Source organism: Chrysemys picta, chromosome 8 (genome assembly GCF_011386835.1).
Source record: "Chrysemys picta bellii isolate R12L10 chromosome 8, ASM1138683v2, whole genome shotgun sequence".
In the NCBI taxonomy this organism is placed as follows: Eukaryota; Metazoa; Chordata; order Testudines; family Emydidae; genus Chrysemys; species Chrysemys picta.
The window spans coordinates 73,885,408-73,911,672 of NC_088798.1; the positions used below are offsets into that span (position 1 = coordinate 73,885,408).

Here is a 26,265-nt window from a genome sequence, read left to right on the forward strand (position 1 = left end):
GGGTCAAATATTTCAATTCCCCTGAGAGAGCCTTGGGACATTCTCTTCCACAGAGGCCAAGGGTTTGTCCATGAGACAGTTGTACCAGTTTTAAGTTAAATATGTTTAAGCGCTATTTTAGTTGAACTAGTGCAAAACCATGTGTAGATACTCTGATCCTGTTTAAGTATGGCTTAGTTTGGTTTATCTTAAGTCAGTAAAGAATAGAACTAAGCTAAGCTAAAAGAAACTACTCTTAACTGAATAAATACCTACACAAGGTTTTGTACTACTAATTAAATTGGTTTAAAAAAAAACTTCACCTTTAAACTGATGTAACTGCATGGATAAATCTTAATGCCCCTTTTGGATATATTTATACTGGAATAAAAAGGTGTGTGCTGTTTTAAAAATATGTTAGCAAACATTTTAAAAACCAGTCTATAAACAAGGCAAGGTGTATTTTAGCACATTAGTTAGTCACGGTATACCTTAGGCTTGCCTCAACCATCTAGCTTGTGTTGAAGTGTTTAAAATGTACCTTGTCCCAAGTAAACTAAAATTTTAATATGTCAAAATGTGTTAGCTATCATTTAAACACCCACCCCCCACCCCTACCTTAACCCAGTCTAGACATACCCTCTGAAGGAGATAGTAAGGGACTGTTCTCTTCTTCCACAAGGCCAGGAGGGTCTGTCCCTAGGAGATGGCTCACGGGAATTCATGCTTATCTACAGATCTGGTGTTTCTGCTGCCTCATGCCCCTTTCTCTGACTCTCTTTTCACTCGTAACCCATTCTTCTCCTGGCAGCAGTTAATAATGCTGCCACCAATTCCTTGATGGGACAGCATGGAAAGCTGTCCCAGGGTTTGGACAGGGAGCTAGAAAAGAAAGTGGGTCATCATAGGTTTGGGCATTCCACTGTGAAATTGAATTTTGAGATTATGCACAATTTGGAAATACTGCCTAAAGCCTGAATGAATGACAGCCTTCTCCCAAATACAAAGCATATTTTGGGTGGGAGGCTGCTTATGCTCTTAAAACAGGAAAGCACTTGAAGTCATTGTCCTACCCAATTCTAAAATATTTTAAACTGAAGTTTGCCTTTACAAAAATTCAATTTGACCAGAAACCTACCAGTTTCAGCAAGTGTCTGTAAGTAACACTAAACACCACCAGGGTTTCTTGAAAGGGATATGTTTTCTTTGCATTGTTAACATTGTATACTTTCTGCATTTCTTAGCTTGCCATTTTCACTTTCTGGGTTTCATGCACTGATACAATGCTGCAAATATTTGATTGCAAATACTAGAAGGTAACATTTAAATCCAATCAGTAATTGTTTTCATTGAAGTTCAACAATGTAGGGGCAGTATTTCTATTAAGAATTTGATTTGATTTTTCAGGCTCTAAAACCTAGATTTTTGTCATACCTCATGGTGACAAACGTAACTAAAAATGAGAACATTTTGATTACATAAAGCTAGCACCAGGAAGTCTCTTCTAATATAGAGGATAAACTATTTTACATAGAGGTCAAAGACTGATTCAAGTGACTACAGATGTATTTGACAGCCAAAGCAGAGCACCAACATTTCACCTGTAAGTTTATTGAAATAATGAGTTCAGGATTACATATCACTACTCTGAGGGAAGGGGAAATGGCAGTTTAGCAAACCAGTTTCCTTTCCTTGCTCCTTTAACCCTCATCCATAAAATTACTTTTACTCTTAGCCTGGTTAATGACAAATGCCATTTACTTCACTTTATGGTTTCTTACATTATAAATGAAGTAATACTGACCCAGAAAGCCTCTTAAATGAGAAACTATGAACTGTCACTTTTCTCAGACTCTCCACCATCAAAACACATTTTAAACCTGGTCAATGTTTCATGTGACCAAAAATAACAAATGATTGAACTTGTGAAGGTAAAGCTTCCAGTTACAAGAAAATACTATACAAACATAGTACCTGCTGCTTCTAGCAAGGCTTCTAATCTTGCTTGTGTTTCTGGATCCACAGTTCTTAAATCGGTGCCTTCTGCAGCACTTGATAAGAATAACTCAGATGTTGTTTTAAGCACTGGGTTATCCAGGTCTTCTTGGTCCAAAATAAATGACTCAACCTGTTTTGAAGTTAGAGAAATAAAAACCATGAAACGCCAAACTACAAAAATACTATAACTTCATTATTTTCTTAAAAGGAATATTACAGCATTTTATTTTAAACAGTTTTCCTATCAAGCTTTTTTGTTAGAAAATGAAATAGTACTAGAACTACACCATCAAGCATAAGTTTATGGAATTTAAAATGTTTTGAAAGGATTCTCTAGGTTAAAGGATTAATAAAGGAATAGAAATTTTCACCTCTAAATCACCTGATCAAATCTGTCCCAGATCAACAGTGGTGTTTATAAACTGAGTTTGTTGTCTCAGTTGAGTTCCTGAAATGGAGAGACGTCCTCATCAAAATCCACACTTAGGCCTTTTGTGCACTGAGAGTTTTGCAGGTACTAGCTATACCAGTATAGCTAAACCTGGCAAAATCCTCATAGTGTGGATGTAGTTATAACTGTGCTCTGAAATGATAAGCTATACTGGTCTAAATGGCACCCTCCTTAGGGCTTATACCTGCATAGCTCTGTTTGTTAGGGGTGTCAGATATATTACACCTTTAACAAAACACAGCTACACTTATATAACAAGTGTAGATCAGGCTTTATATCCCTGTTGTGGGCTACCTTGGAGAGGCAGAGGATTAGACAAGATGAAGACTGCTATCCTACCACTCTATGCATCTGTGGTTCTTAACCCACAGGCCACTTGCACCTCAATCAGCACACAGATGTGGCCCATGTGACATCCTCAGAGCCATGCAGGTAGAGAGAGAGAGTGTGTGTGTGTGTGTATATATATATATAGTGGATGCGGCCCACATAATACATAGGGAGCTGCATATGCAGCCCACAATGGTGAACAGGTTGAGAACCACAGCTATAGGTGATCTCTAGATAAGATCTGAGGGTTCTCCATTAAGGTCAAGGAGAGCTTTACAATGAAATATGGCCTTTATATAGTAGCAACTTAATTATCTGTTGGTATATTCCTACTAAGTGATGTTAAACAGATGCTCACCTTAAACACAATTGCTATCTCGGCCCTCTTTTACCTATTCTCTTTTCTCTTCCTTCTAACTCTCCCAATTCCCACTCCCCCATTCCACCCTTCTAAAATGATCAGCAGTTAGATAGTTACTGCTTACATTTAAAGTGTCATCATTGAGGGTTTGTGTTAACAGGCCAGTGAGAGTCATGAGGATGGGGAAGTTCATTATTCAAAACCATTGGTTCAGACTGTCTGCAGACTCAGTAACAATCATACAAAACAGAGTTTAACTGTAGGTCACAAGGGCTAGAATATTTTTTTTTTTTAAACAAAACTTTAGATTCCACAGAATTTGATGTGCCATTCAGGCCATAATTAGATTGGATGGATAAAATGTTTGACATCACTAGACTTGACATCTTCTGTTAAATACATTTTCCAGAAAAGCAACATGTTTGCTGTATGTTAGCACAAGTACTTTTAAGTGGTATGGTGTGCTACTCTTAGTGTCAATGGCAGCCATCTGGTGTCTGTTCAAATAAAGACTAAACAGTTTGTCACCACAAGAATTTTAAGAAGCGACACTTCTGGTTAAGCAAAAATACAGACCATACGCATATTATGATTAATACAGTTATGTTACTAATATTGAGGAAATATGCTACTGTGAGCAAGAGAGTTGAGAGGTTAAGGAATAACAGCTTAGCAACTACATCAACGTGAATGAAGTACACAAGACATTTATGACTCTTCAAAATATATTCCTACACTAAGATTTTTCTGCTGCTCAACTCCAATTCCACGTTATGGTCACTTAAGGACTAGAATAAACAGGTTCCTGTTAGCCTCAGAGAATCTTCTTCACACTTATGAAATACACTCCTGTTTAGTGTATCATTATTTTTGTTCATTATAAAAAAATATTATTCCTTGGACAGGTGACTTAGCTAAATCAGAGCTTCGGCCTGAATTAAGCTTCATAATTGTTAAACTATCTCCGTACCTTGTAGGAAGAATGCCATCCTACATGCATAACAAGTGGCTGCACAATAAAACCAATATATTTAACTTCAACTATATCCAAGAAGTTATGCACAGTATACTGATATTATTTCTTTAATTACAGACCAACTGATCTCCCTTTTGAAGATATACTAAACAAGATGAATGTTTTAGCTATCACTGAAGTGACCCTGTGCAAAATGCCATGCATACTCAGCAAATCTTGAAAAGGACTTATCTTTTGGCAAGTTTGCCCAACCGTAACAGATAGGCTGACAATGTTTAGTGCAAAGATAGGGAGGTCAATCTAACTATAAATTATTACAATCTATTCCATGGATTCTGCTCCATTAAAATTATGCTTCACGTGACTTCATTTTTGGCCCTCTCATAACGCATGGCCTGGAGGCAAAGGACAATTTCCTCCTTGACTATTGCCAGCAGATCAAACTCAAGGTTTGTCTACACTACAAAATTAAGTCGACATACAGACACCAAAGTCATTAAGGCAGTGGTTCATGCCCACACTTGCTCCTTCTGTTGATGGTGCATGTCCTCACCAGGAGCGCTTCAACCAACTGAAGTGGGACATTGTGGGGCACTGACAGCTGAAGCCTGGCAGCCCTGGAGCTGACAGCCTCAGCTGTAGGCTCAGGGCTCACAGCTGGCCTACCCTCAGCTGTCTCATGGGCACAGGCTCACAGCTGTGAGCCCCCCCACCCCAACAGCAAGAGCTGAGAGCCCTCATGGGGCTTAATTTCACAGTAGGGAGCCTACCAGCAGTGAAATTGACATTGTCAGTTTCTTGGCTGCTATTTCACATTTCAGATCTGACTCCAGCTGTCAGCCTGTGGGTCTCACAGCTGGAACCCCCTCAATCCCCACCCTAGGTACTCACAGCCAGGAGTTGGAGAGGAAACGTGAAATACACCTCTACCCTGATATAACACTGTCCTCGGGAGCCAAAAAAATCTTACAGTGTTATAGGTGAAACCATGTTATATCGAACTTCCTTTGATCCGCCGGAGTGCACAGTCCCACCCCTCCAGAGCACTGCTTTACTACATTATATCCGGTCACGTTCTATCGGGGTAGAGGTGTAATAGCAGCTATTAAACTGACAAGAATGTCAGTTTCACTGGTGGTAGGCTCCCTGCTGTGAATCAAGCCCCACACAGGCTCACAGGTGAGGCTGTCAGCCCCTGGGCAAAGGGGGGGGGAAGCTCCCGGTGAGGGATGATGGGGAGGGGAGGAGAGCCCAAGAGGCAGCAACGGGGGGAGGGGCACCTCACAGCCCATGAGCCTGCACCCTGCTGACAGTTCAGGCTGTCAGCGCCAGGACTAGGGGTGAGGGAGGGCTCCATCCAACTTACTGTTTAAGTAACAGTGTCTACACAGACACTGCATCACTCTAACTACATCGACATAGGCATTACACCTCTCATGGAGGTGGAGTTATGATGTCGGTGCAGCGGGCCACTTACTTTGGCAGAAGCAGCATTGTAGTATAGAAACTGACATAATTAGGTCGATATAAGCTGTTTTCTGTAGACCTAACTCTGTAGTGTAGACCAAGCCCCATTCCTATTTGCAAAGACAAGGGCCAGCAAAAGCACACCTCCCTGCTTTGATCAATGGCACAATACTTGTTCTTTGCTAATCTAATAGTTTTGCTAATCTAATAGCTCACAGTTTTCCCTCTCCACATAGAAAGCGCATTTTAGCAATGTGATCCTGTTCTGAATTGAAATAATTTCCTTCAGTTAAAATTCTTAACTGAAGTTATATTCACATAAGCCTAAATATATGTTTTAGACAAGAAAGGAGAGATTTAATATTGCTAAAATTTCTCTTTTTGCCCAGAATCCTTTTGTACCCCATCTCCTTTGAGCTTGTCTTTAGGTTAAACTTACTTGTAAAAACTATCAGAAGATAGTCACATTTAAAGTTTCAAAATGATATCTTATTGCATGTACTTGCTGTCACTTTAAAAATGTGCTGCCCACTAGTTCTGTATCATAGTGCAACATGGGAGCTGGTTGTCACACAATTTAAGATGACAAAAGCAACTTCCTAGATCACTGTGTTAGTTTGAAATTGAACACAATTCAGTGCCTATTCTAACAAGTTTAAAAAAAAATCTATATTAAAGAGGGCTGAACAAAGAAGTTGCTGCCATAATGTAAAATTTCACACCCTAGGCATTTACAAATTTGCTTCTCTTGTGGCAGCACTGAATACTCCCTTCCCCTGCACACACCTCCCCGCCCCCCCCCCCAGACCCAGCATAGCCGTAAGTATGAAAATACTAAATATACAAACTAATTAAAAGTGGTTAATCCAGGATTGCCAGGGCCTTTTTTTGTTTTTAAGACAAGTTTTGCAAGATTTTACCATCAAAGAGAGACTCAAAATTTGCTAACTAACATTGTTTCTCAAACATTAGGGACACAGCTATTGGAGTGAACAAAGATTCTCTACCCCTACAGCTGTTGGGAAGAAAAACTAAATTAGCAGGATTATATTAACTCAAACTAGAAATGTCTATTCATTTAAATATTAAGCAGATGTGCTTTTGTAATTTTTAAATAAAAATTAAGTTGTGCAAGCTAGGTTCAGCCCTCAAGCCCCTGAAAAGTTACTAATATGGCACTTGCAGAATTTGGGCTCTTTGATTTAACTCAATCAGAAGTGTGGTGAAATGACAGAGCAACCAGTCACTGTGCTATTTTTGGACTCCTTTGTGAGCTGCTTTGAGCAGCTAATAGGCATCTTATTTGGTAGCTGATTAGATATGAATGTGAAAGTGTTGATTTAAGACATAGCTGCTCAATAAAAATGCAACACCCATTGTAAATGTTCAGCAATTCCCAGGCATCAAGAATTCAGATGATGTGGCAAGCTACTACTACTGGACAACAAACAACTGGACACGAGGACATGAGCAGGGACACTTAACACTGGCACACTTAACTGCATCGTTGTAGCTCACGGAACTTGCTGAAGTACTGCCAAAGGACTGCAGCAGCCACAGAGAGGTTTACAGATCCAATTACAAAAGAGATCATCTCTTATAGCAGATGCGTTCACAAATATCTGACACAACTATATAGGTATTCATAGATCAATACCAAGCCCGGGTTTATTTCAGGTCAGGGGGGTGAGATACTGAATAAACATCACCAGCTTTAAACCTCTCCAAGACAGCTTTGCAAGAGCAACACTAGTTGCTTAAAAAAAAAAAAAAAAAAAAAAAAAAAAAAAAGGATGGGGGGCAATAAATAAGGCTATGAGTTTGTCACAGAGATCATGGATTCCGTGACTTTCTGTGACCTCTGTGACTTCAGCAGTGGCCGGTGTGCCTGGCTCAGGGGCAGCTCAGGCAGCCCGTGCGCCAATCGCACCAGCTGCTGCTGGTGCAATCTCGGGCCACCGCACCACCTCCCTCAGCAGCAACAGAGTTTGGGTGTGGGAGGGGGCAGAGGACAAGGTGAGGTAGACTCTGGGCAGCGCTTACCTGCAGGGCTCCTTGGAAGCGGTGACACCCCCCTCACTCAGCTGCTAGCACCCCAGGTAAGCGCTGCCCAGACCCCATCTCACACTGTCCCATGTCCCCTCCCACACCCAAACTCTGCTGATGCTGGGGGAGGAGTGGGGGGGAGGGGGAAGAGGCATGGAGCCAGGTAGGAAGCCTACTGGCCCTGCCACCCGCACCCCCCCAGCACCCAGGCTGCCCTCCTCCAGTACCCACGGGGCCTCCGAGCAGCCCTCCGCCAAGTTTTAGTGATGGGTATTTTTAGTAAAAGTCACGGACAGGTCATGGGCCATGATTTTTTGTTTACTGCCTATGACCTGTTCGTGACTTTTACTAAAAATACCCATCACTAAAACATAGCCTTAGCAATATACTAAGGGACAGAAACAAAATCAGACTAAAGCCAGGTCTACTCTAAACTTTTGCTGGTATACTTATGTTGGTTGAGGGCGCGTCAGATTTCCCCCCCACTCACATATACTTATACCATTTCCATACCAGCAAAAGCCCTTATGTAGATGCAGTTATACTGGCAAAAGAGTCTTTTACCAACATAGCTTATTTTGCTCAGGGAAGCAGTCTACACTATACCAGCAAATGCACTCTTTGCTGTACCGGCCAACTTTGGTTAGATTAGACTAAGATAGAGACAAGGGAGAGAGAACACTGATTCCTAGAATCAGCACTTTTTATTTTTATTTATTTATTTATTTTATATATATATATATATATATATAAATCATACTTAGCAAAACAAACAAAAAGGAATTCAGAAGTGACAAAAGCAAAAGAACAAATATGTGCCCTTGTGTTGGAAAGCGAAAGCTGCAATATTACTATTTCTTTAGGTGAGTGTCTTCCAGATGCACCCCAAAAAACTGAACTTTTAGTGGCAGGGACCATTTTAATATCACGTGTTTGTACAGCACCAAGCACAATGGGATCCTGGGCAATGACTGAGACCTCCTAGTCAGCACCACAAGATTATTTTCAATCTTGGTTATCCTGCAAGTAAAACTGAAGTATACATGAGATCAACACCATACAATTTGAATTATTCAGTTTTCATAAAGAATCATACAAGGTGTGCAAAGCCTGTGTTAAGCCCACTGGATAGCAACTAATTTTTATTCTGTTCAGAAGTCTTCTCTATGATAGTTTAAGATAACAAGTTTCTTTTTTAACCACTATTTTTAAAACAGTGTTGCTAATATCAGTAAGTTACCATCACTAGTATTTCTGCTCTAGATAGGATTGGTAAATGAAAGTGGGTAGTTATGAAGTGGCTGCTGTGACTGTGGAAATGAACTGGACATGGGGTTCATGAGTTATGGCACCCTAAATACAGAGGCTCACAGTTCTAAAGTCTTAATTTTGCCACTTTGTAGCAAAAGAGAAACGAGACAAAAATGCACTGGATTAATCTAGTTAAGATCCAGTGTTCAAAACCAAAATGTGATTAAACGCCTAAACAATTTTTAAATTATGTTTAAGTATTAATGTCAGAATGACATACCAACTCTAACAAATCAGGACTTCACATTATTGAGGATCTAATTTTCTATTTATAAGTTTCTAGCCCTGAGACAGACCTCAAAATGGAGAATATACAGGAAGAACTGGAAGTACATAAGATAAATTATGACTTAACTGGCACCACAGAGACTTGGTAGGATAAGTCATGACTAGAATATTGGTATAGAAGAGTAGCTTGTTCAGGAAGGACAGGCAGGAAAAAAGGTGTTGCATTATACATCAAGAATATATACACTTGTTCTGAGGTAAGGAGGAGGTGAGAGGTAGAACAGTTGAAAATCTCTGGGCAAAGATAAGGGGGGGGAAATAGGGCTGACATCATGGTACGTGTCTACTATGAACCGCCAAATCAGGAAGAAGGCATTCTAGAATAAATAAATATCCAATACAAGACCTGATAGTAAAGGGAAACTTTAACTAGCCAGACAGCTGTTGTGGTAAAGTAATATGGTAAAACACAAGATTTCCAGTAAGTTCTTGGAATCTATTAGCGACAACTTTTTGGTTCAGAAAGTGGAGCAAGGACAGCCATTTTAGACTTGAGTCTGACCAACATGGAGGAATTGATAGTGAATCTGCAGATGAAAGGCACATTGGGTGAAAATGATCATGAAATGATGATTTCATGATTCTAAGGAAAGAAAGGAGTGAGAGCAAAATAATGGACTTCAAAAAAACACAGGCTTTAACAAACTCGGGACTGGTAAGCAAGGTCCAAATGGAAGAAAATTAAGGGCTAAAGTAGTCCAGGGAAGCTGGTAATTTCTCACAGGGGCAATGTTAAAGGCATAACTACAAGCTATCCTGATTTGATGGAAAGATCAGAAGAATAGTAAGAGGCCAGTATGGCTCCATCAGGAGCTCTTTAATGACCTGAAAAATTGAAAAGGAATCCTAAAAAAATGGAAACATGGATGAATTGTTAAGGAGCAGTACAAGAGAATAGCACAAGCATGTGGGGACAAAATCAGAAAGGCTAAAGCACAAAATGAGTTACACCTAGTAAGGGACACTAAATATAGGTTATTTAAATGCATTAGGAGCAAGAGAAAGATGAAGGAATGTGTACGTCCTCTACTTAGTGGGGAAAGAGCTAATAACTGATGACATCAGGAAGGCAAGATGCTTCCATCATCACTTAAGATGTTAATGGTGACCAGATATTTAACACAATTAATATTAAACAAGGGGGAAGGAATGCAAGCCAAAATAGGGAACACGGGTTAAAGAATATTTAGATAAGTCAGATAATAAATGTATTCAAGTTGACAGGGCCTGATGAAATTCATCCTAGAGTACTTAAGGACCTAGCTGAAGCAATCTCTGAACCATCAGCAACTATTTTCAAGAAATCATGCAAGCAGGTGAGGTCCCAGAGGACTGGTGAAGGGCCAACATAGTAACTATCTTTAAAAAGGGTAACAAAGAGGACCCAGGAAACAAGAGGCCAACCAGCATAAATTAAATACCTGGAAAGATGCGGGAACAAATTATTAAGCAATCAATTTGTAAGTAATGCCAGCAAGGATTTGTCAAGAACAAACCGTGTCTAACCAACTTAATTTTCTTCTTTGACAGGGTTACTGCCCTAGACGATGGGGGAATGCAGTAGTCATAATATATCTTGATTTTGACAGTACCACATGACATTTTCATAAGCAAACTATGGAAATGTGGTTTAGATGTAATTATTGTAAGGTAGGTGTACAACTGGCTGAAAGACACACAAACTCAAAGAGTAGTTATCCATGGTTTGCTGTCAAACGAAGAGGATTTATCTAGTAGGGACCTGCAGGGCTGAGTCTTGGGTCCAGTTCTATTCAATATTTTCATTAATAACTTGGATAATAGAGTGGGGAGCATGCTTATAAAATCTCTGGATGACATCAAACTGGGAGAGGTTTGCACCTGGCAGGACAGGCTTTGAATTTATAATGTCCTTGACAAATTGGAGAATTGGTCTGAAATCAACAAGATGAAATTCAAGAAAACTGCAGAGAACTTCACTTAAGAAGGAAAATCAAATGCACAACTACAAAATGGGGAATAACTGGCTTGGTGGTGGTACCGCTGAAAAGGATCTGTGGGTTACACTGGATCACAAACTGAATATGAGTCAACAATGTGATCCAGTTATGAAAAAGGAAATACCTTTCCCGGGTGTATTAACAAGAGTGTTGTTTTAAACATGAGAGGTAACTGTCCTGCTCAGCTCAGAACTGATGAGGCCTCAGCTGGAGTTCTGCATCAAACTCTGGGCTCCACATTTTAGAAACATGTGGACAAACTGGAGAGAGTCCAGAGGAGAGCAACAAAAATGAAAAAAGGTTTAGAAAACCTGACCTATGAGAACAGGTTAAAAAACTGGGCACGTTTAGTCGAGAGAAGAAAACGGAGGGGGAGCCTGATAACAGTCTTCAAATATGTTAAGGGTTGTTATAAAGAGGACAGTGATCAACTGGAAGTAGGACTAGGAGGACAGTAATCAGCTTAATCTGCCGCAAGGAAATTATAGGCTAGATGTTAGGAAAAAACCCCTCACGATAAAAAAAGATAGGGATTCTACAACCTCTCTTAGAACTTATCACTGGAGGCTTTTAAGAACAGGTTGGACAAATACTTGTCAGGGATCAGTCTACCTTTACTTTGTCCTGCCTCAGAGCAGGGGGCTGGACTTGACTTAAGGTCCCTTGCAGCCCTTCATTTTTATGATTCTATGCAAACCAATCACTACTAGGAAGGTTTTTCACTGGCAAAAAAAAGTCTTCCACCAAAAATTTTATTTACTGTTTGTAAATTTTAAAAATAAACCTGTTTGTAATTTTAAAAAGATAGTAATCACAGAATAATTTAACAGTTTTTGCCAGATCATCATTTAACCACGTTTACGAGGTTTATGTATTTAGGCTATGTCTACACTAGAGACCTTACAGTGGAACAGCTGTACCACTGCAGATGCATTGCTGTAAGGTCTCCTGTGTAGCTGCTCTCCCATCAGCATAATTAAACTATCCCCAATGAACGGCAGTAGCTATGTCAGAAGGATAGCATCTCCCAACAACATAGCGCTGTCCACACCAGCGCTTCTGTCGGTATAAAACTTATATTAGTTAGGTGTGTGTTCCCCCCCCCCCCCCTACACCCCTGACCGACAAAAGTTTTACTGACAAAAGTGCTTGTGTAGACATGTCCCATCTCCACGCGAAGGCTAATACTTCCCTGCTCTGCCCCACCTCTCTCATCTTATGACCACAAGAGGTGCATACAAGCACGGATACATGGGGGGAGCATAGACCTTGGGGGCCACCTACAGTTCCAGTAGAGTAACAGATTTTCCAAATCACTGTACATCTTAAGAGGTTCATTAGCGCCACTGCTTTACACACACACACGATGATGCCTCCCCCCAACACACACAAACTCCTGCTGAAAGTCTTGGGGAGTAGGACCCTACCCTCATTGCAAGCCTAAAAACAATCATTGTACTTGCACGTACATTGCCTCTAGAAGCTTTAAAAAGGGTTGTTAGGATCCTTAATCTACAACACCCACCAGAAGCCCTGTTTAAGCTCCCAGTAAGCATAAATAAGGTTATCAGGCCCCTCCGTAAGACTGGAGGGATTGCTGGAAGGCCAACAATCCAACTGTAGTTTGTTGAGGACAGAGACTCCAGAGGTTGGTTTTGGTGGAGGGAGCTGGTTAGCTTCCCCTCCCTTACCCCCTTCTACCCATCTGTTGAGCATATAAGGTGCCCAGGAAAAGATCCTTCCTCCTGCATACCTCTTAAGTTGTACATGAAAGGAGCTATTCTCTGTCAGATCTCAGGAACCAGAGTGGACCTCTACTGCTGAATACCTTAAGCAGTCAGCAAGCATAAGGAGAATGTCCAGGTGAATCTGAGGTTGCAGACATACCATTTTTGAGTGAAAATTACCTCAGTATTAAACATTTTACCACCTCAGAAAATTCAGAGCTAAGGTTGCACTCGTACAAAAACCACCACACACAACTTCACAATCTTAACTCTGCCCCAATAGACAAAAAAGCCAAACTGCATACTTTTGAAGAGATTTTTCTCCCCTTAAGAGACTAGCATTCCATGACATTAAGCGGTCATCAGGAAGTGAAAAAACAAGACTGTAGGAACCAAGCTGTAATATGTTTACTTCAAAATGCCGTCTATTGTAAATTCATTTTGTAGATCATACAAAATACTAGATTTATAGCATGTCACTGGGCACATAAGAAAGACTACTTCCCAAATGCAAAGCAGACATGTGCTGTGCTCTGAAGTCTGAAATTCAAGTACTAGGTATCCTTAGTTAACATTACTTAACACTTACATATTTTCTTAAGATGGCTTTTAGTAACGCAAGGTATTTACAAAACACTCTGCCTTATATTTTCAGAAGTGATCAGCAATTATGAGTGCCCAACCTGCAATACCTCATCAAAGCATCTCATGCTGGACACACAAAATCACCAGTCACTTCTCAAAAGTCAGGCCAATGTTTGCATATGCAAATACATACCTATGTGATACATCAAGACAGAAATGCAGTATGGGAACATTCCTCCATGATGAAAGTTAGACATCCAGAGTCCTAGGCTTTGAATTTTCTTAAGCTAGTATTAACAAATCAATGTCAAGTAACTTTTATGGGCAAACATTCTTGGGGGGAGGAGAGGGGAAGAAGAGTTGGACAGGTGGTCCATATAAAACACATCAGCAGATTTCTCTCAGATATTCAACTGAACTTTCCTATACCAAAATACATATTTAAAATAAAGCAATACCTCTGAATAGTTTCATGAATACTGGAAACTCTACCAGGGCAGAGCTAAGGATGAAGCCATTATTGGAGTAGGAACATGTGATTTGTGGAAGTTCAACCACAAAAGAAATTAAACTAACATTCTTGAAAGGCAACAAATTCAAAATATAGGAAGTGTGCCAGTAATCTTGTAGTTTTGTCATGGTTAAGTAAGGATAGCAGAAAAACAGAACAAGTGAAGAACCTCCTTTGAATTGCCTATAAAAAAGCTACAAGATTGTTAGATATTTCAGTCACTACTTTAAGAGTTATAAAATAAAAACAAGACTGCAGCCAGGACTGATTAGTAGACAGGTAGGTTGAGGTAGTTTTAGTTTCAAATGGTTCTTTGCAGTTATCAGCGAGGGACTCACCATATATACAGAGTTGGTTCCAACTGCCATCTGCTCTATTCTCAAAGCATATTCATAATACATGAAACCTAGTGGGAGTTAAGTGTACACATCAAGGGGAGAACAAACTAGTCTTGTACCTAAGGAAGGCCTTAAACAGACAGATGACTAGGCCTTAGTGTCTAAGGAAAACAGTTATATTTATTAAGCATATGTGTTCAAGTATATTTCAGCATACACTAATCAATTTACTAATCAGTTGATCCATTTTTTCATTATTTAATAACTGCTTCAAAAGGTTTCCCTGCAGCTCATTTATTCCCACCCCTCAGATCTTGCACCAAAGTCAATTTCTGATGTCATCTATTTCCATGGAAATTACCCTGTATTTGACATCACTGTTTTCAAGGAAATAACCAACATAAGAAATGTAATATGACTTTACTCCAAGATGAGACAGAAACAGTGTAGCCAGGCTCTAGTTCAAGTATTTCAACACAATAAATTAGAAACAAAAATATCAAAGACAAACCTCAAATTACCAGAAGCAGCATAAAACCACGTTTTGTTTAAAACTAATGGACTTCCTTGGGTTTGCCTTTTACGCTCTACTGGGGGAAGTTGCTTATACCACCAGCAACCCTAGGAGGGAAAACCATCTACTGTACATATTTCAGGTTGAATCTTCACAAAACGCACAAGTTAAGGGATAACTCCCCATTCCTGGTTGTGAAAGATTCCATTCTCCTTCCTAACAAGGTATGCTTGTGCGTTGAGGCTGGGGGAGCTGTCACCTCCTTTCTACTTCACTACAGGAGGAATGTTCACATTACCCTTGTCAAACTCAAAAGAGGAAAACATGGAAAAACAGACCACATGTCTGGTGGAATGGGAGTCCATAGTTTATTCAGTCTTCTTTATTTACTACTCTGCCCAAAATTGATCTTCTTTATACTAGGGAAATTGCTCACTTTAAAAACATAACGAATACATTTTACAAGTACATTTTTTTCTCAGTCTAGAAAAAAAATCATTGAGAGGGCTGCTTTGATCAGCTACCACCACCTGGGCTCAGATAGAGTAAACAATTATTTGTAAAAGTGGTCTTTTTCAAGCAAGGCCCAATGTGAAAGGTTCTATTTATGAGCCGTCAAGCAGTTTAGGCCCCAAAATGTGATTTCCATATAATTGTGCCAGTTTTAAAAGAGTCGTCAGTTCTAGATAACTTTTAGAAAACTTGACAATGCAAAAAAGAAGAGGGCTTAAAAATGCACGAACGGAACAGATGAGCACGCCATCTAGCAATTCAGCAAGCTGATCCCCACCCCACCTATATGCTTCAGGCACACCAGAGAGCCTCAATATTTAAAAGTGACTACTCCCACATAAGATAAAACTCACAGGATCTCCTGTAGGAAAAGTAACTGCTATGCCCTTCAACTGCCAGCAGAATAGAGAAAAAGCAGCCCCCTGAAAGAAGTTAAGAGAGTTTTCCACATTCAAGTCACCTACTACATAGAAGTATATAGCTTGGTGGAGACCATGCTGAGCTTTTCCAAATCTTGTGCCATTTTTAGTAAAACTTTTCAAACCTAGCACATCCAAGTTTACATGCATGTTCTGCCATTGCAGAGCCAGCAAATGAAACATAGGGTAAACCTTAAGAGTTATCCTAACAAAAGTCTATTCCAGTGAACAAAGCAACCCCAATACAATTCCCGTGCTACATTCTGCTCCGTCGGAAACTCGAGATTAAAATACAAGTGTTAAATAATGTGCTGTTTTTAACCATGAACAGCTTGAATATCTACTTAAGGGATGGCCTCTCTCCCTATGCTCTACTGTCATGTTTGCAATTAGCAGTATGGTCTGGAGTCCCCTTCATTTAAGACTGGGGCCTAGTGGTAGACCTTTCTCTTTGTGATGCACTCACCTCAAAAAGCTGATCTCCTTCTCTCTTTGGTCTGAAACAGGCCAGATTTGTTAGCCTTCCAGGCACACTAACATGTATCATTTTACTAAGGTTTCTGGGTAAGGAGGATATTGATGGGGAGAATAGGTTTCATCAGGGAGTTTTGATTTCTGTAGTTAAGAAGTGAGTTGTTGAGGGGTTGTGTTTTATTGGAAGCAATTGGGGAGGAGTAACTTATGGGCCCAGTGGAAACTCTGGGACCATGACATGTTAAAGTCACAAGCACATATTCTGTATATTTTTGTGCATTTAAACAAATATTTAAAGTAAAGTGTCTTCTATTTTCAAACAGACAAAAGGATTTTTGGAGTAGGGCCAGCAAATGGATCTAGAAGAAGTGTTACATAGTCAAGTGAGGATCAGAGTTTTTGGGCTCTTCTGACCAGCAAAGACTGCAACAATTAACCATCTATCATCACCTGTCTCAAAAGCTAAATTGGATGGCTCTGAAAGGAGTCCCTAAATTTTTATTTAGTTACACCAGACCTGCTAGTCAGAATTCTGGGATATTGTGAAACAAGGCCTTGTGGAGGAAGGATTTTAAAAGGAGGAATGTTTATAAAGTTTCTACCAGCCAAAAGTGGAATGGGAGAGAAGAAGAAAAAGTTCTCATCTTATCATAGAACTACTGAAAAATAATGAGACCATTCACATGAATTTGTTTCTTCACAACATGATTGCACGGTATTAACACATACTATATCCAGGAACATGACTCTTCTAGCTACATTTTGATAGATATATTGCAAAAAAAATTGAATTTATACAAACAACAAGTAGTTAGGAAAAATATTAAGTCTCCAATTTATATTAAAGCTGATTATTAGAGGTTATAGATGGAAAAAGGAAATGAAAAACAGCCTGGTCTGTTTTAATCCCAAAATTTCAAAGACCCCACAGTTCCTCCAAAATTAGGCTTCAACAAAAAACACCTTTACCTTCATGACCACAAATGGACTGGTTTAACAATGAAAAGAAACAATCCCAGGGATGAGTTACTATCTATTGATGGAACAGGTTTTTGCTTAAACTGTGACACCCCCCCCCCCCCCCATCGCCCAATAACACCCATTTACCTCAAACTTAGAGATAGTTAGACAAGGGAGGTGAGGTATTATTTTTTATTGGACCAACTTCTGCTAGTGAGAGATACAAGCTTTCAAGCTTACACAGAGGTAGTGTAGTTTTAAAAGCTGGTTTACAAATAAGTGTATTAATGAGAATAATCAAACAAGAGAGTCCAACTGTTCTTATAATTTAGACTATCACAGGAGTTGAAAATCATACTGTGTCAATGGAAAGGTTTCAAACAGGAGGTCTTTAACTCTCGGATAACTGATGATTTTGATAATACATAAATATGATTTTTGTAGATTTTCCCTTATTCTTTAACTAATTATACTTGATTAGTATAGCTCGTTAATTCCTAAATTTTTATTTAGTTACACTATCCTCATTCCGCAAATGGGTACTTCTATTAGTAAGACAAGATAAAAATCACAGGAAATAAGAGGACTTTGGGTGATATTTGAAGCAACGTTATCACTTCTGAAAACATAGATGTTCATATTAGGACAATCAGAACTTACTCCCCAGGACACAGTATTTTTGACTTCAGCTGATACCACTGAGAGCTACCAGGGAGTCCTCATAACAGATGCAAGTAAATGTAATTTCTGTTTCAGGTGAAAACTTTGGAGGGGGAATGGGTTCAGGAGGGGTTCTTTTTGGGTCAGAAGAAAGGCTTGAGTGTAAACTGGATAAAAGAAATCAAGATAGAGTGATTTAATTCACGATTCTAATCCTAATTTAAATCATTAGTTCTAATCATGTTTTAGACTTGCACTTTGAATTTTGCTTTAGGAAAGTATCTATTCTCATTGGTTGGTATAGCATTCAGACATGTTCATTTGCAACTAAATATAGTTTTTACACTAAATTTGATACTTTTTGCTAACCAGGAAAATGTGTGTAAATATAGCATAAACAATTATATAGCCTAATATACATTTAATTCACATTCTTAATTTTTAATTATTGTAGGTTAAGAAATTTCATGCACTATTTTCTATTTACTAGTTAATATTACCCATGCGTCAAACTGCCTTTATATATAAACTGGAAACAATTAAAAATGTATAAGAACCAGAACTTAAAACAGTTTCTAATAAACTACCTTAAATAAACTGGATACTCAAAAAAAAGGTTTATTAAAATATGTTTTGCATTTCAAACTAACTGATATATTAAACAAAGGAAGTGTTATTTATAGTCAGTGTGCTGACAGACTGAAAAATCTGTCCCATGGTGACCAGAAACAAAGATCTTTTTTTTAGATGCTTCAAGATGCAGGTAAGTGCTTACTGGGATTTTCAAATGTGCGCGGGCACATAATCTGCTTTGGCACTTCTGAAAATATCACTAGGCATCTATTTGCATCTGTAGGTGACTAAATACCTTTGGAAGTCTGTCCCCGCTTTCTTCAAAGTACTTACATAGTTGCGAAAATGTAAATACCAGTATTTGCTCTGTTATAAAAACTGAAAATAGATAATGCACTATATGACATTGTTACACTTGAGTTGATAAAGCTTGAGTTGGCCTCAAAAAATTACAGATGTTTGCTCCCTGATTCATATATAATTAAAACAGCAGCACCCTTTAGCTCACTAAAGTTTTTAAGAGGACTCACTGATGAAGTTTTATTTAAATGTTAATAGATTATATTAGGTTTAGGCCTTAACATGGGTTGTCATTTCAGATTTAATTTTAAAGGGTTTATTTAAGAAGACATTTGTATTTAAATAAAAATGCAATTTAAATTTAAAAAAATCTGATCAAAAATCCCATTTCATTTTTTTAAATAATTTATCTTTATCCACCCGGCAAGAAATCCTTATGTATTAAGGAGGATATGGGGTGCCTACCACAGGGACTCTAAAGGTACGTTGTATCTGATTTGTAATTATGGTTCATGTAAATATACCCAGAGGCTTATGAATAGATAAATTTTATATATATACAATTCTGCTGTCAGGCCACCCACTCTGAAAAAGGGATGCAAATGGACTAAATGACATTCTATAGCGGGGTGAACTTTAATTTCCTTGAAAAATCAGGACTACATAACTATGAACACAAGAGGCCTGTATAACTTTTATATGACTGCAGTCAGATGCCACTCTGAGCCCCAAGATCCTCAAGTATCTTTATCATTACGGATGACCCCAGACTTGCTTTTTCATTTTATATTAGGTCAGTGAGGCACACAATATTGCAAATACTTCAACTATCATAGTCCTTTACTCCAATCTGGTACTTCTATTTCTGCAGCCCAATTTTAGTGAAAGGTAAAAGATTTACATATTGATAGCCCTGGACCCAGTAGTCTTCTATAGCCAAAGGACAGGTAGCCTAAACTCCACACACACATGCCGCTGCCAACGTCCTCCTACTTAACCTATAGGGATCACAGCTAATATCAAGAAGATAGTTTAATATCCATGCCTATTCACTCCATCAGCACCGATTGCCAGAGCCTCAATAGAATCCAGCTTCACAGTGATGGCAGTTCACTCAGAACTAGATTAACTCATTTAAAATAGGCCACAGCAGCTTGCAATCACAAACCCAGGCCACATTTAAGGTAACGTGAATCTTTTGACCTTCACTATTGTTACCAAACCCGTGGGCAATCTGTGGGGATTCCAAAATTAAACATGATGGGGGCAACAGCCTTTGGTGGCAATCTTCTATAAGTACAGGAGAATTACTGAGTCCCTCTTAATTTTTTAAGAAATAGTAGACAAAATATTGTCTACTTCATATGATTCCCATGGATCATGCTTGAGTCATCTGTAATTGTTGACCAATTTGCATTTGATGTATTTTTACTGGTGATCACAGGTGTCAGGTTCCTGAATCTCCTCTCTCTCACCTTATTAGCCTCTCCATAGTTCATCTGCACCACTAGTTTCAGAAGTATTTTCCCTTTGAACTCAAACAGACAAATGTGTTCATAAGGGGCATGTCAGCTGGCATGGACCAGCCATGAGTGTCTAACTGCAGTGGAGACATACCCAAGGTTTCCTAATCTTTCCCCATATGTACAGTTTCTTGGCCTGTGCTGACTCAAAGCTAATTCATTCTCATTATTCTCCTTCCTCAGTTTTTTCAATTTCTGATGCCCATCTCCTCTGCCTCCATCCTCAGAATAATCCTTTAGAACAACTGAGACAAAGATATTGCTCAAAAATTATATCCACTTACCGTATATACTCGTTCATAAGCTGCATATTTTTGGTAAAAAAAGACACATGAAAGAGCAGGCGTCGGCTTATAAACACGTCTACACCAAAATTTGATGATTTTAAACTCTATGAAATCACTGAATTGAATATCTAATACATTGTCATTTTGTTTACCTGGAGCGTCTGCAGGCATGGAGCCCTCAGCTCCCTGTGGCTGCGGTTCGCCGTTCCCAGCCACTAGGAGCTGCGGGAATTGGCGCGCCACTTCCCGCAGCTCCCATTGGCTGGGAACAGCAAACCGCGGCCACAGGGAGCTGAAGGGCTCCGTGCCTGTGAACGTTTCAGGTAAACAAAACATCCAGGCCCACTAGAGCTTACCCTAATGGGCCAGGAGCCAAAGTTTGCCAACCCCTGAAATATAGGGTTGGATTATGAAAGGGTCATGCAGTTTTTGCTATTTTTACCTAACCATTTTGGGGGGTCGGCTTATAAACAAACAGACTAATGAACGAGTATATATGGTACTGTTTCTACTTTAGAGACTTCCTGATCCCCACCCCAGCTGTTTTTTTCCCATTAAGTGTCTCATAGGATGCAGAATAATGCAGGAAATAGGGAAATGGACTGGGAGTCAGGAGGTCTGGGTTCTATTCCCAGCTCTGCCACTGACTGGCTGTGTGACTGTGGGCAAATCACTGCCCCTCTGTGCCTCAGTTTCCTCATTTGCAATGTGGGGATAATATTTCCCTTTTAAAGCACTTTCAAATCTCATAAGAAATGCTATAAGTATTATTTATCTTGCCTCTGTGAAATTTTATTCATTTTTGAATCCTGCATTTGTTTTACACTTCTGTTGTATTTTATTTTCTGCACCTCCATGATGATTTTATTTGGTTATTTTCTCCATCTGCCATTGACTAATCCTAGTCCAGTTATTTTACATTATTAAAAATCACATCAATGCAATATATTAAGAATACTGCACATGCACATACACTTGTTACTGATGTCATTTCAGCATGGTTTCTTTTTTAGAACTATAGAAGCCAACTGCAGAAAAAGCCCAGATTAAGGGAAAATTGCAAACCTTCATTTTATGTATAGTATAATTCCAGCTATCTGAAAATCCTAGTTACCCGAAGCCAGTGTCCCCTCCCCTCCACATAACCCTATGTCACTTACAGAACACTTCCATTTATCCAAAAGTTTTGGATGTCATCCAAGCCATTTGGATAAACAGAAGCATATTACACCTCTACCCCCGATATAACGCTGTCCTCGGGAGCCAAAAAATCTTACCGCCTTATAGGTGAAACCACGTTATATCGAATTTGCTTTGATCCGCCGGAGCGCGCAGCCCCCCCCCCCCCCCCCGAGTGCAGCTTTACCGCATTATATCCAAATTCGTGTTATATCAGGTTGCATTATATCGGGGTAGAGGTGTATTTATTTTTAAATCTCCCTTCAAGTGCTCCTTAATTCCAAGCATTGGTAGTACCTCAAAGCCTACACCCAAGTCAGCGACTCATGACTTGAGACCACAGTTCAGAGACTTGCTAAGTTTTCAAAGCTGTCTAATTCAAGAGCTGCAGTTTTCCATCCCAAGAGCTTACAGTTGCTTCTTTGGGACAGAGGACAACAGCAGCAGGTGCCTCTAATATTCTCCCACAGAGAACAAGGCTAAAAGACAGCTCCTCTTGAATTGTGTCAATCTTGTTCCATAACAACCTAGCAGGGAATCAGTCAAGACTCATCCTTCTCTGTCATGTTTCCTCATACAGTCACCTCTGCCCAATACTGAGTACAGGTAATGAGCACATTCAGGATCAAACTCAGGGAGAAACACCAAGACAACTTATCTACGCATGTATTTTGGAAGCCTCTGAATATTTATTTGGCAGCACCTTTTAAAAAGTTTTAAACAAGAAAGTTGTTCTTGGAGAAAGATCTTATTTCCTATACTCCAGCCTTGAGCAAGTCTTTGTACAAAGTCCCTAATCTTTTTTGCCCTCAATGGTTTATAATGAATCTACAGACTAGAATCAGAGGGGTAGCCGTGTTAGTCTGAATCTGTAAAAAGCAACAGAGGGTCCTGTGACACCTTTTACTAAAGTACTACTTTGCCATTATATAGCCTCATTCACCAGAGGATCTCAACAAGGGTGCTTCACAGACACTAATTAGACATCCACATCTCTTGAGACAGAGAAGTAGGTAACTAAAGGTACATCGCAAATTAAGGTATGATTGTAGCATGGGTATGCCTACCCATGCTAGCTTTAATCTAGCTAGTGGGGATAACATTAGTGAATACATAGCGACATGGACTTCAGCATGGGTTACCCATCCCAGTACAAACCTGCCAATGACCCTAATCATGTACGCTGGTTGCTGGCCCACACTGAAAACCCTACCACTGCATCTTCATATTATTGTTACCCACACTAGAGTAAAGTTGGTGCAGGTATGCCTACCCATGCTACAGTCATCCCTTAATCTGCATCATAGACTTACCCAAAAAGGATAAAGCAACAAAGAGTCCTGTGACACCTTATAGACTAACACCTGTTAGACTATAAGGTGCCACAGGACTCTTTGTTGCTTTTTACAGATGCAGACTAACACAGTTACCCCTCTGATACTTGATACCAAAAAGGATAAATTTCCAAAGCAGAATCTTTACCAGTATGATGGCATCAATATCAGAATAAAGATACTATTTCAGAATCTCTGTAGGTATGTTTTAGATCTTTCTTGATTTCATATTTAGCTGACAGATTCTCAGAGTGGTTCTCACTTAGACCTGTGTTTTGTAAACACTGCTGTAAAACAGATATACACTAACATGTGAAGGAACAGAGATAGACGGCTTGATACATGTTAGATACCAAAAGAGAAGCAATTTTTTTTTCCTTAGCTAGCGCGTGGAGGGGATTCAAATATTTTACAAATAACCCCAAACCCCATTGGAATATATTTCAGTTTGAATATTTACAAGAACATGGATATTTATGGGCTGTAACCTCAAATAGAGGCCATGCTGACACACAGAAGTTCCACCAGTTTAATTTAGAATTTAAAAACAGCTTAGTCCTGGTGTGGACACTTAAACTGACATATCAATTCAGCTTAATTTAGAAAGCTGTAAGAAGTGTGCCTGCACACTTTACACAAGTTTACCTAAATCAATTGGACTAAAAATATGTATTTTTATTAAATTAGTACAACTTTCTTAGTCAGACAAGGCCTAACAGTTCAGAATTCACCAGGTCTGGGGGTGAGTGGACAGCTGCACAATGGAGTGCCTAGACACCAGGATAAGTGCTGGGCCCCTCCTTCCATCCCTTCAGGTGAAATTGTAGAGAAATTCAAGCATCAATCCACTCCAGGCATCCAATCCTGGTGTGTGTGTGTGTGTGGGGCGGGGGGGGTTAGCATTATGTTAATTGTACCTTTTCCCTCTTGCAAAGCTGTGCAGAGGTTGGGGAGCTGCAACACATGAGCTTTGGACACTAGGAACCATCTGCTTAGATGGAGACAGTAGTAGTGGGTAGAACCTCAAAACTCTCCCCTTCAATTAGATGACATGGGAAACTGAAGTAATTCCCTCACCATAGCACCAGTGGGTGGTGATGGTGGATGAAAACTTAGACTTGTTTTCCCTCCCTAGACCAGATGGAGCAGCCTTCACTGAGTGTTTAGAACCCCCACAGACCCCATATAGGACGTTGATGGGTATACACCCCCCCACACACACACCCCTTCAGGTTATACACGTGTTTGGAAGATTAGAGAGTGGGATTCCTTCCATTCTTCTCTAGGGAGAGAAACCCCTCCTCTCATCACAAGACTAAGTGCTTGGAACCCCTATACCTCCTCCTCCTAAGTCTGGGGTAGCAATAAGTGAGTGCTGGGAACCTCAGACACTCCTTAAGACCGAGCACAGAATAGGTTCAGTGTGGCCAGGTACTGGAAGCCACCACCCTCCTACACTATATGAGAGAAAGGCTGAATACTAAACCCCTCCCCCACCCAGACCATCAATCTGATGAAACAAAACTGGGTGCTGGGACCCCATCTCCCCGAGACTGGGTGCAGATATGGTGCTAAAATCACCCCCTCCCAGCCAGGGGGGGAGGGGCTGAGCGGCTGAGACCCTCCTCCCAGACTGGCTATGACGAGGAGAATGTGGGGGTGCTGAGCCCCACAGACTAGGGGCACAATGGAGGCGTTTGGGTGCGGGGCCCCGCCCCCACTCCGCGGGCACAGGGCTGGTACTGGGACAGTACCCCGCTCACGACGATTCGAGGCAGATAGCGAGACGAGCGGTTGGATGCTGGGAGGCCCCCGCTCCTGGGTGCACAGGAGGCTGAACACTGGGACCCCAGGGCTCGCTGTTGGGTTCTGGGCCCCGTTTTACTGAGCACAGAAGGTCAGGCCCCAGGTCGCCGCTGCGAGCCGGCCTAGGCCGGTCAGGAAGCGGCTGAGCGCAGAGAAACCGGGCTCGGCCATCGGTCTCTCACCTCGGACACCTCGTCCTCATCGCTGCCGGAACCGCCGCCGCCGCCCCCACTCCTCAGCACGGCGGCCGCCAGCTTGAAGTCGAGGGCGGCCTCTCCAGCGTCGGGCGCTCCGGGGCCTCCTGGCCCGCCGGGCCCAGCCTCCCCGAAGAGGCGCACGGCCCTCAGCCCCAACGGGGCGGGCCCGGCCGCGGCGGGGGCCTCGGCAGTGGGGGGAGCACGGGGAGTGACCGAGTCTATCTCCTCGTCGCCGACAGGGGCGGCGGTGCCGTCTGTGAGCATCGCGCTGATCCGGGGCCGCCGCTGCTCTCACAGCCCAGCCGTCTCCGTCCCCTCACAGCACCAGCAGCAGCGCCACTAACTTCTCACAACCAAACCGGACTAGAAGCGCTGCACCGCCTACCCACCCGCTGTTGCCACTCTCATTGGCCATGTTCGGTCTGAGCCTCAGCTCCATTGGACAAAACCCCCGCCACTCATCTTCTCGTCACGCGCTCCCATCATGCTGCCTTGAGAGCACACGCCGAGGCGGTTTGTACTCGCTGCCCCGCCCCGTTCTCTTTCGGTCTCTTCCTGAATTTGCGGAAATCTGACTGGGCATCCGGCATGTCAGTCAAGCCCCTCCCGGGACAGCTGGAGACTGATTGGATAAAATATCCGTCGGTCAACTTTAATTCGAGATTTCCGGACTCCGATTGCTCAGATAGTGCATCAGTCATACCTCACAGCTCTTGGCGCCGAATGATTGGCTTGTCTCCCAATCCGTCACACACTCCCCTTTGACTCCTTCTGAAGGTCTCACTCAGTTAGACCAGGCTCCGCCCCCTACTATGATTGGAAGATAGCCATGACTGTCAATGATAAGTACCGTGCCCTCCTTTCCCAGCCACCTGCCCCAGCCTACCCTGTAGAGGAGATATAACTGGATGAATGCGGTGTCAATCACTCAGTTCGCAATTCCGTCTGCTTTCCTTCCCCACCCCCACGCTGAGTCCAAGGATGGCTGCTGCTGACACCCGCATGGGCCCCTCCCCAACTCTGCGAGTCCCGCCCACCGCGATGCTCACTCCCTTGCCTTAGCCCTAGATCCGGCCGTGTTCTCCTCCTCACGTGCCCCCCCGTGCGATCTCCGCAGGGCGCCCGGGCCCTCTCGCGCGCGGTGCCTGCCCTGCCACAGCGAGCTCGGCCCCTTCGCGC

General features: G+C 41.2%; 1 protein-coding gene across 20 annotated transcripts in view; it reads right to left on the minus strand.

The window, feature by feature from the left end:
• The window catches only part of ANKHD1 (ankyrin repeat and KH domain containing 1), a 199,477-nt gene extending 173,940 nt beyond the window's left edge, over nucleotides 1-25,537 (minus strand). For 6 of the 20 annotated variants that reach the window (XM_065555847.1, XM_065555843.1, XM_065555840.1 and 3 more), the window contains exons 1-2: nucleotides 25,072-25,504; nucleotides 1,954-2,107 (exon numbers count right to left, since the gene is read on the minus strand). In XM_065555847.1, the coding sequence (XP_065411919.1) occupies nucleotides 1,954-2,107; nucleotides 25,072-25,350 (433 nt within the window). In that variant the 5' untranslated portion in view covers nucleotides 25,351-25,504. Of the gene's footprint in view, nucleotides 1-1,953; nucleotides 2,108-25,071 lie in introns of all 20 variants that reach the window. The other 14 variants (XM_065555846.1, XM_065555844.1, XM_065555839.1 and 11 more) reach the window with 8 other exon arrangements.
• Nucleotides 25,538-26,265: the final 728 nt, after the last annotated feature.